Source organism: Corvus moneduloides, chromosome 13 (genome assembly GCF_009650955.1).
Source record: "Corvus moneduloides isolate bCorMon1 chromosome 13, bCorMon1.pri, whole genome shotgun sequence".
Classification (NCBI taxonomy): Eukaryota; Metazoa; Chordata; class Aves; order Passeriformes; family Corvidae; genus Corvus; species Corvus moneduloides.
The window spans coordinates 18,003,009-18,014,526 of record NC_045488.1 but is presented as its reverse complement, the minus strand read 5'-3'; the positions used below and the strand labels follow the sequence as shown (position 1 = coordinate 18,014,526).

At 41.5% G+C, this 11,518-nt stretch overlaps 1 protein-coding gene across 2 annotated transcripts in view; it reads left to right on the top strand.

The window, feature by feature from the left end:
- Positions 1-2,662: 2,662 nt before the first annotated feature.
- SCAPER (S-phase cyclin A associated protein in the ER) overlaps positions 2,663-11,518 on the top strand; it is a 136,444-nt gene continuing 127,588 nt past the window's right edge. Inside the window, exons 1-3 of one of the 2 annotated variants that reach the window (XM_032123235.1) lie at positions 2,663-2,724; positions 4,495-4,570; positions 7,066-7,183. In XM_032123235.1, the coding sequence (XP_031979126.1) occupies positions 2,669-2,724; positions 4,495-4,570; positions 7,066-7,183 (250 nt within the window). In that variant the 5' untranslated portion in view covers positions 2,663-2,668. Of the gene's footprint in view, positions 2,725-2,828; positions 2,912-4,494; positions 4,571-7,065; positions 7,184-11,518 lie in introns of those variants that run through there. The other variant, XM_032123234.1, reaches the window with a different exon arrangement.

Here is an 11,518-nt window from a genome sequence, read left to right as displayed (position 1 = left end):
GTTAAACCAGTTGTATAAAATTCAAGATCATTCTGGTATGAATGCAGGGGGAAAGAGGGAAATCTGTTCCCTCCATGATTTTAACCACGTGCATAGCAAATGCATCACTATTGTAAGTTAAAAGGGAGTATCAGTGAAGCTATTTTTAAATCAGAATACAAGTCATGCTATATAAAAACTTTTTTATGTGATGAACTTCCTGACTTTTCTGGAAAATCTGCCCTTCCCTCAAGCCAAATCACATGCAGTCTGTCACAAATCTCTTTGGAGCCATTCTTTTGGTCACAAAAAAAAAGAATGTTAGAAGGTCATGTTCAACACAACTTCTTCTCTGTGAGATCTGCAAGTGTAAATCGGGTCTGTTAGACTGTCAGCATGTGAACAGTTGTCCAGCAGCACAAACACCAGTTCCTGAACAGTTATTTCTAGCAAATGAAGTTATCCATCTGGTGTTCACTGTAAGTTTTTGACATTTCTACATTTCAGTTTTATAAATCACTGCCTGAATTGAATAAGCCTTAATTTGTTTTATTCTAATGCATGTTATTTATACACTGTCAGAATAAATGAATTGACAGTAGCTTTATTTAGATAGGGTTCCTTTTTGACATATTCCCCTAATTTTATTGTTATCATGTGTCAACATTTTAAGCTGCATCTGAGACAGTTTATCTAAGACCTGCATGCAAAGATTATCCTTCCTTTTTCCGTTATAAAAGTTGTTGATTTTGGCACACAGATTTAAGTAAGGGAAAAAACGGAGCAACAATTTATTTATAAAGATCATCACATTTAAATACCCTGTGTTTGGATTTTAAAGTGACAGTCATTTGCTTTAGCAATACCCAAATACGACTTTTTGGGTGTTCCAATTGTTTCATAAGACTTTGCACAAAATATTTTATACTCTGCAGACACTACTGACGTGTTTTTCTAGTTCTTTGCATTTAGTGCAGTTATTAATATCTGAGGAAATAGGTTATAAAAGGAGGCTCTTCTGATGCTGTGTCTGATTTGGCATCAAACCAGAACAGCAGGATTTGATGTGACATGGTATCAGGGCACTCAGCTCAGCTGCACATTGAGGAGGCAGCTGTGGGAACTCTGACTGATAAATAATAAACAAGTGCATTATCAAAGGATGGCAGTGTAAGGGATTTGGATGGGACCTTCATGGACCTCCTGGCTCAGCTCTCTGCTCTGAACCACAGTCGAGTGATGTATCATTTCTGAGAGATGTTGTTGCTGCACTTCCTGCAGATCAAACTGAAGCATGTATGATCTCCCAAGCCATCTATTCCCATCCTTGTAGGACATTTCATGCTTTAGAGATGACAACCAGAGCTGTCCAGGTTATCATTTTGGCCTCTTCTCGCTATTCCTATCACACTGAGGGAAATGGATTATTCTCTTCACATCATGCTTTTACACTCCTACCACATCCCCTTTTGTCTTCTTTTGGCTAAATAGATTCCACTTTGTCCCATGTTTCCTCACGAATCACATTTCCCAGGCCTCAGACCCCATAAGGAAGACTGGCCTCTTCACAAGCCCCACCTGTCCCCAGGTACGGTGCACAAGCTGGATGCAGTAGCCCAAATCAGACCTCAGTGTTACACCCCAGGACTAGGTGCCCGTATTACACATATACCCCATGTATTGCACATTTACTGTGTTATTTACTGTATTTCCCTGTTCCTCAGTTCCCAGCAGTGGGGAAGGGTGAGACACTGAGGGGCTTGCTGCCATCGCCTCAGTGATCACACCAGCACAGGAGGCCACATCAGGCTGACAGTAGCTGAACTTGAGCCCAAGGGGGCAAGAAGGCCGATGGCACCTGGGCTATTCCAGCAATGGTGTGGCAGCAGGACCAGGGCAGTGACCATCTGTCTGTGCTGGGCACTGCTGAGGCCACACCTCAGGTCCTGGGGTCAGATTTGGGCCCCTCACAACAAGGAAGACATGGAGGGGCTGGAGCGTGTCCAGAGGAGGGAATGGAGCTGGGGAAGGGTCTGGAACACCAGGAGTGGCCGAGGGAGCTGCAGGGGCTCGGCCAAGAGGAAAGGAGACTCAGGGGGGACCTTCTCGCTCTCCACAACTTAGCGACAGGAGGTAAGGGCTGGTCTCCCAGGCAATGGCTGACAGGATGAAAGGGAATGGCCTCAAACTGCACTAGGGGAAATTTAGGTTGAACATTTGGAAGAACTTCTTCACAGAAACAGTGATTAGACATTGGAACGGGCTGCTCAGGGAGGTGGTGGAGTCACTGTCCCTGAAGTGTTTAAGTAAAGACTGGACATGGCACTTGGTGCCATGGTCTAGGTGACAAGGTAGCGTTCGATCATAGGTGGGACTCGATCTCAGAGGCCTTTTCCAACCGAATTGATTCTGTGACAGCACCCCGGCGTTTTCTCAGGGACTGAGGGCAGCCCCGACCTGGCCCGGCCCGGGGGACGGCGGGAACCGCCTCAGCGCGGCCCCCTCAGGCTGGGGCGAGGCGGCGGCGAGGTGAGGGCGGGCCGGGCACGCGCGAGGCGGGGCGGGTGGGAGGTGCGGGGCCAGGTGAGGGCAAGGTGGGGGCACCGCCTTCACCGGCGGGAGCCGCGCATGCGCGGGCTGGGCGGGCGGGGCCGGCGTGGCGGCGGGCGGGTGGTGTCGGCGGGGTGCGATGACGTCAGCGCGGCGGGACGCGCGCGGGCGGGACGGCGCGGCGCGGCGGAGAGCGTGAGTGGCCGGCGCGCGGGCCCGGCGCGAGCGGGCAGCGCGCGGGAGGCGCGGGCAAGATGGCGGCGGGCCGGCCTCGCCCCCCCTCAGCCCCACAGCCCCGGGCGCTGCCCCGACGGGCGGCCCCGCCACTCGGCCCGGCGAGACCGGGGAGGGACAGCCTGGTTGCTACAGGCGACCGGGAGCGGTGGGTGTGGGTCGGGCCGTGCTGTGTGGGGGAAACGGGCTGTCCGTCTGAGCCAGCCCTTCCCGTCATTCCCGCACTGCCTGTGGGGACAGTCGGACTCAGCCTGAGGGGGATCCCGGTGCCTGTGAACCCGACGATCCCTCAGGCTGTACAGGCCCACCTGTCCAGAGTGGGAGTTGTGTGTGTGTGGGGAGAGGCACCCGCGCTGAGGAAATTCACTGTGCATTCGTATAAAATGCCACATAGTGCATGAGCATTTGCATCTTGGAAACTACTCATGTCGTTCCTAGCATAAACTCGTGGCCTTCCTTTGCTGTCAGAGACAAAATCACGGCTGACAGCACAGTAGGGCTCGCAGTGTACTCAGGGTCTGTCTTCTCTATGCAGTTCACTAAATACAGATTCTTGTTTCTGCATTATTTCCAAATGCCCTGCCCTAGTGGGAAAATACGTGGGTCCTCATGTTTTTTTCCTCAAATGTATATGTCGTTTTAATTAGCTTTTATTATACCTCGATTACAGTTAAGTTAGTTTGGTGTACAAAAGGCATTTTCTAAGATGCCTGTTTGAAGACTCAGTGGCGGGCCTCTTCTGGATGCCTGAAGTGATGCTGAAGTCCAATCTTTGTTCTCAAAAACTCAACTTCCTTCATCTAACTGCAGAATATTCTGGTTTGTATGGGTTTAGTAGGTTTTCTTAAGGCACACAGACATCTGTGGGTTTGTTGACACAGGTTGGGCTATATCCTTTTAGAAAATTCAGCCATTTATGTAAATTGAGAACAGGTGAGCAGCCTGCTTAATGCAGCATCATTAGTGGTAAAGGCCAACAAAATCTGACTTAGGATCTGATTAAAGATGACTTTAATATCCATTTTAGCATCTGATTCTTCTGAAGAGTAGGATTAGAGTGTTTGCACTCAAATCAGCAGCTGTCTAGAATTTACCAACCTTGAAGCCAAGGGTTTAACTTTATTTCGGAATTGTTAACACTGTTCTGGAAACTCTTGATAAAGCTATACATATTTACTCCTGTATACTTTCTTCACTCTTGGCAATGGTTCTGTATTCATAGCTGCATAAAGTATTCACTTTCTCAGAGCTGACTTATACAGGAGCCATCACATCTTACAGTTAAACAAGAACAGAAGTTTCAGTTTTATTTTGCTTCATCAGTAATTAACTGCTGCTCATTGTTAGTATATCTCTGATTTATTTTTCTTTTTGAGCTGATAACCAACTTGCCCAGTTCTCTGTCACAGGAAAGATTATTCTACTTGTATCACTGTTCTAGAGCAGTCCATGCAATGATTCGTTTGAAAGTTTTAATATACTTTGTACTGTTTACTATCTAACCACATATAAAATTACATTTTTCTGTAGTGGCTCTCTCTTTTTGTTTTCTTCTTGGACTTTTGGCTGGTTTTAGTAAGGAGCAATGCAAACACTTTACAAATAAAATTATCTTCTGAAAACCTTACTGTGTTCATCTGATGTCCATGACCTAGATGCTGCCAGCAAGCTAAAAGTAGTTTTGGAAATTATTTTTAGGTAAAATAATTAATTGCATTTATTTTGACACAGGTATGAAAACTCAATGGGGTCTGCCAAAAATGTAATGAGTGAGCCTGTTGATGCAGAGGAAGGTTATAACATGATGGTAAGACATTCAGTAACTATAATGCTACATGGTAGAATATTTTTTCAACAGCAAGAAAAACTAATTTTTCATGTTGGGATTAATTCATAAATTGGTTAATTTGTACCTTCTATGAAAGTATTGATTCTAGGAGCTAAATACATTTTATTCATTAACACGATGGAGAGAAATCTTCTAAAAGGAATTTTACTGTAGAGTAAATTTGAGTATTTCTTCTGTTTTGCATAATTTCTAGTTGTGTTAGTATATGGGGGTTTTTGCATTCTTTTTCAGCTGATTCCCATTTTAAACTGCTTTCATCCAACCTGTGCTGTAGTGCAAGACTTTAATGTTTGGTTACACTTAAGACTGTGGTGTTCTTAGAAGGAGCTGAGGTTAGAGCTGAATTCATTTTCTTTGGCAATGCCATGGATGAAACTGGTGGGTTTGTTTACGTCTATGTATTTATATATGTGAGCATCATTAAAAAAAGAATCCTCATTAAAGGTCCTTTAGTATTTATAGCCTTGAAAAGAAGCAGTACAGACTAATTAACAAACATTTGCTATTTAAAGCTGAATTGTTTCTGGTCACTCCTTTGGCTTAAGGGATGACTGTATCCAGAGCATGTCGCAGAAGGTAATTTTTTTGGATAATTGAGTAGCAAAAAGCAGGGATTCAGGTTGAGGGAGCAGTCAAAAACCAAGTATCAGTATCATGTCACTTGAAGAAGGAGGGTACTACAGCTAACTCTTGTCAAATGAAGAGGCTGTTCATACCTACTATGGCCTTTGGCACAACAATTTTCACTTCTCGGTGGCTGTGCACTTCCTCTTTGCTAACTCCTGTTTGGGCCTTCCTCAAGGGTTTGTTGGTTTCTTTTGACTGATGTCCAAGTTACAGAGGTGAGAATTTTAAGTTAGGCTCTAGTTTCATTACACACAATACCTTGAAATGTCATGTTGATCTAGATACTTACTGTTTCCTTTTAAGCCTTTCTGGCTTCTATAAAAGTAAGTCATTTAGGAAGTTAGTTTATTGTGGACTAATGCAAGGTTTTACGCTCAATGTCATGCAGCAACAAGGGATTAAAAACCCAAACCAAACTTGCTACAGCAGAAATGGTCACTGTTACTAAAAATTCCTTGCAAGAGCAGGCAATTAGGTCTATAGAATAAGGATCGACTAGAACCAGTTCAGTACAGATTCTGGGGTTTTTATGTGCTTTACTTGGGTTACTTTGGGCCAATGTATGTCATTTGCTCTATTTATTGGATTAGATTTTCCAAAACTTCGCTGATACAGCAGTGCTGTATTTTCTTCTGTTGTGTTGCCTGGTTGTGTCTCTGGGCAGGTCTGTGAAGCACTAGATGGCACACTGTGACTTCCAAACAGGCAATTGAAGACATCTGGATGAGAGAAACCCAAATTAAAAACTATTATATTAGCGTTAAAGTAAAAAGAGTTTCTCATTTGTGTTGTTTCCTACTGCCTTAATAAATTCTAGCCACTCATCTGCTATATTTGTTTTTAGTGTAATTTTACTGTATTTTCTTTCTAAAGATGTAGAAGTGGTTGCAGGCTTGAGCTATATGATGGTAAGAATGAAAAAGAGGAAAAGTGTACCTCCTGATTAGTCCTATAGGAAATCAGTCTGTTCGTGCCTAAAACAATATTTAGGTTTATTTAACTTCTTTGTGGTTAAGTTTGCCAGTGTTTAAAGCTAATATGGTCAGCAGTTTTGTGCTATCATGGTACATAAGTTTATCATTACTGTATATAGTTTGGCTTTGTTGCAAATTATTTTCTGAGGCTTAACTTTCCTACACTGTACAAGAGGCAAGATTTTATCTGATTGACATCTGTCAGTTGATACAAATACTTCTTAATGTATTTGGTTTCAAATGCCTTGTGATGGTGCCTTTCACAAATGCAAAGAAATATGTTTATTAGGTAAATAAAGTGCATCCCCAGTGTCTCTTATTCTGCCTTTGAGTACTTGCAGCTTCATAGTAACAGTCCATCACGGTTGCCAGGAAATACTTTCTAGGTTCTTATCTTCTCAGTGGGAGAGGTGGGCTTTTATGCATGTTTCAGATGGTTCCCACAAATCTCATGCCTTTCTCCAGGCTCTCACCAGTCACTAACACATGTATTTTGGTCTTGTGCAGCTTGTATAATTAGTTCTGATTGACTCAAGGTAGTTACAGCATTTGTGAAGTCTGCTGTGATGCTCCAGCAGCATTGACAAGCAGTTAATTGAAAGTGATGTGGTCTAGACATACCCATATTGAGGGCTGGGTAGTAACTCCCATGACATGTTGATGAATCAGTCTGCTTATATGCAGAGAAGTGGGGATGAAAATGGATGCATACACCTGTTTCAGATATTTGAGGAAAATTCAGCACCTGTGTGCCCCACTTTGGATGGTGTAACCACATACTGGATGAAATTAACATATCAAACCAAAGATTTCGCTTTCTTGTTTGCCCATCCACATATTTCTTGTTTTCAGGCTTCTTTCCAACGCTCTAACAGCCATGACAAAGTGAGGAAAATAGTGGCAGAAGAGGGACGGACAGCAAGGAACCTGATTGCGTGGAGTGTTCCCCTGGAAAACAAGGAAGATGATGGTATGTGTTTAACAGTCTTCCACCAGGTCTTTGCACTTCCATTCCTTTGTCAGCTGGAGTTGCTCATCTGGAAACATTTTTCTTACATAGAATTTCTTTATTAAAAAAGGTTCCGTTCAGCATACATAGTATAATTTAAAAGTTTTTTTCCAAAATGTGCCTTGCAGTTGGCAGATCACTTTATAAAACCTTCCAGTGACAGATTAAAAACTGTTTTAATTTGTCTGCAAGTAACATCCAAGACTGTTTTCTTCTGCTGATATTATCAAGATAGTTGTGTAACAGAATCACATTGTCCTAAAGTGATCTCTTGTAACTTGGGAATTCAGAATTGTAGAGATGACTTAGAACAATCTAACAAATTGCTCTCTGTGTTCTAAAACAAAGAAGTTTGGAAGTTTCTTTTGGGATCACTTCAGCTTTCGTAAATACCAATGAAGAATCTCCAAAGAAGGGGATATGTGGGGACAGCATGCCATAATGCAAGTCCTCAGAACAGTTTTGTTACTGTTGTAATACTCTCTTGTGGTATGATGACTTAAGGAGCCAGGAATTGACTTTTGTTTTTGTTCTAGTCAAGCTGTTCCAGATGTCTGAATGCTGTTTTTGAGGACTTTATCTCAAGTATTTTTGTATTTCTCATGTCCCTGTCCAGGTGCTGCAGCTTTTGAGTATCTAAAAGTAAATTTTTTTAATGCTATGAAGGTGGCTGAACATGGGAACCAGTTGCCTAGAAAAACTGTGGGCATCATCTTCCTTGGAGATGCTCAAAACCTCCCTGGACATAGTCCTGGACAGCCTGGAGGTTGAGCTAAATGATCTCTAGAGGCTCCTTCCAACCTCAGCTGTTCTGTGATTCTGCCGGTGGAAAAGATACTTCTAAGAAATGTTACATCTTAAGTTGCAAGATAATTAACCCTATGTCTGATGCAAAGTTTAAACCGTCTTTAAGCAGAATAGAATTGGGGCCAAAGTATTTCCAGATTCCAGATTACTCTTCTGGGGAAGGTAGTGATATGAATGAGTGTGTGGTAAAGGAACATGCAGTGTATTTCTAGCAGTATTTTTGAGCAACTTTTGCTATGCTTCACTTTCTGTTTGAAGTGCCTGTTATTTTTTAATACTACCTTACTTGTAATATTATTTTAGAAACTCTAACACTTTTTCTTTAAAAATGACTGTGATTTGTGGATGAATGTTTGCTCTAACAATTTCTGCTAAACCATGATGAATGTAAAAGGGAATTTTTACCTTTCATTAAATAGTAGTTATGTACAGTAATTAAAATCCAAGTAGCTGTATTCATTTCCTTCTTTTGGTCCTATTAGCCCCATTGTAATTTTTAAACTCTGTCAGTGGAGCTTTCATGTTAAAACTTCTTAAAATTAAAGTATAGGCTGACCTTTTTGCACAATGCAAAGGATCTGATGATTATTGCCTGATGGAAAATTTCCCTATGAAAAGAAACTTGTGGTTAGTGAAAGACTGGCAGAGCCAGATCCTTTATCTCTTGACCCTTGCCTGGCATGGAGGATGTTTATGTTGGTGTCACTGAGCTCTGGTTCATTTTCTGCTGATCTTCCTGTATGTACTGTGTCCCGTAGGGATGATACAGCAATATTATGAATTAGGACAGTTCTAACTTGTTCAAGGTTTGTGTAAATCAGGCCAAAGGTTCAGGGTGCCTGCACCAATCCTGCCACTCCTCTGTACAAAGCAGAATTTTGTCTTTGGGCGGCAGTTTCTTCTATTCGTAACGTCCAGAGTTATTGATTTGGCAGCACCCGTGTGTGATTTAACATTTTAAATTATATACTGTTATTTATAATGTGATTTATTTCTTTTTCCAGACACAGGCAAGGTATGAGCATTTTTTATTACTGGGGTAGTGTTATAGAGAGTTGATTAATTAAAATGCTGAATTCATCTTTTCTATTTGTATCCTTTTTCTGTTTCCTTTAAAAATTGTGTGCTTGTGTTCTTCTTCCCATTTAACTCTTACTCTGGAATACTTGTGTATTTTATATAGCATACATGAGTAAAAGAGAAATCAAAAACTTCTGACTCCATGCTGTAAATATATAGTTCCTGCTGGTAAGCAATATTTCCTTAAAAAGCAAAGAGATATCTGGAATGGCAGGTGATATGTCTGCTCTGTGTTTTGGAGCAGTGTGCACCCCAGTTATGTCAGATCTGAAATTCTAATTATGAATAGAGATCAATGACATGACAGTCCCAGCCACAGTGGTAATGATCTAGAAGAGAGAGTGACTGTTAACACTTTTCAGCCATTGAAATTCAAATACTCCTTCACAGAATTCAGTAGTACACAGCAGATTGTGTTGGATAAACTAATCAACACTATCGCTGATTTGATGTCTTTGAAGGAGTCTTAAAACTATGAAAAATTCACTATTCTGGTATTCTGTCTCCAGAATGGAATTTGCATTCCAAACCTACAGCCACCAGTCACCAATTGCAGTCACTTTGCTTTTGCCCACCTTGGAAACCTGGGATTGTTCCAAGGGAGGGTTTCAGAATTCTTTCCGTTGTAATTATTTCACATGCCTAGAATGAAATTTGAGGCACTGAATGCAGATAAGCAACTACACACAAACTTTATTACAAAATCTTAGCTGTGGTATTAGCAACAGTTAAAAAATTGCAGAGGCTTGACATTGAAATGTTAATAGATGGTAAGATACCTTTGGAACTTTGAGATGTATAGAAAAATTGGAAAATCTTGTATTTGTGACTGTTCCCTTCTTATTTCCTATTTGTTTAAAATCACCTGGGCTCTTGCCGTATAGAATTCATTTGCAGATTAAGCATTTCAGGGTAAGGAAAAACATATTTTATTGGTTGAAAGGTACCTGGCACACTTTGGGGAGCCTGCAGCATATTCCACTGTTTTAGCAAGAGCCTGCTGCAGTAAATAGGTTTTGTGGGATGTGATCAAAGCGTGAAACTTGGCTCTCTTTGGCCATGTGAGGAATTGTGAGAGCCCTGACTGCACACATTGTGTGTGAGCCCTTGCGGCACTGGTCTGATGGGAACTGGCAGAATGTAGTGTGAGGGCGATTCTTTAGGGCTCATAAGTTTCAAACCTTGAATTTCACTGGAATGAATGGGAAGCCAGTCTAGTGCTGGTAGGTGAATACAGGGCCATTATATTCTGGCTGAGACAGTGACAGTAATTTATAAAAGTAATTTTGTGCAAAATATATTGCTGAAATTCAATCTGGAGGTGGAAAAACATGGAGGATTTTGGTTGTATCCATGCTTGAAGGCAGTAATTTCTCCAGATCCTTAGCATTGTACAGTTAGAAAAATAGCATCTACTGCTGCTCTACAGACCTCTAAAAAGATATGGTTCATAGTAGGATTAGAAACTTCAGCATGCTTCCTCAGTTGAAAGTTATCATTCCTGCTGAGGGTGTGATGATGAACAGTGTCAAAGATGCTGAAACTACATGTGCAGTTGACCTCTGCCATACCCAGCACAGAAATGAAGACTGCAACTACTAAATTTAAAGGCAATTCCCACATTTCCTATTCCAGTGAAAATATCCAAAAAGAGAGAGGTGAGCAGGATGGTTGTTGAGATTGTTAGGTAAAAGATAGCTTTTGAAAGTAGGTTATCAGTGGGGTTTTTTGGTAGATGTTGACACCTCATCTTTTTGACAGGAAGTCTTCACAAATCATAAACCCTGTGTGCTTCATATTTAATCACCAGACAGGAAGGAAATGGACTTCCAGTGTAAAATATGGCTGTAGCTCCTCCAATGCTGCAAAACTTTGATACTTTATATATTTCACATGGGCAACTTAATAGCTAAAGGAGATGATCTTGGGCCACTATTGTTCTCTCCTTACAATTTAGTAAATTGCTAGCAGGGGATGCCCTTCAGGTGTCACTGAGGTCTGTGCATCTCGTAGCAATGCCAACATGATGCAGTTACATACCAGTCACCCCTGAACATACAAACAGCCATTGAGCAGTGCTGTCACTGCTTGGGAGTATAGGACAAAAGCAGAGAGGAAGATACCTTCTAGTAACCAGAGCCATTATTGTAAGAAAAGGAATTAGAAAACTTAAAATTGTGGCTGCTGCTGAAATGCAAAGTTTTCTGGCCTCTACACCTTAAGAAAAAGTTAGTCCTTTCCCCACACTATATTAAATTTGCAAAACCTGCTATTTGCATCTAAATTTCTGCCTCATATAGGAAGTGCCTGGAAACTTGCTTTTGTCTTTAGAAGGGACTTGATCAGAGATTTCACAGATCTTAGATAATGGATTGTTATTCTGGATTTTATAGAATCTAAAGAGTCTGC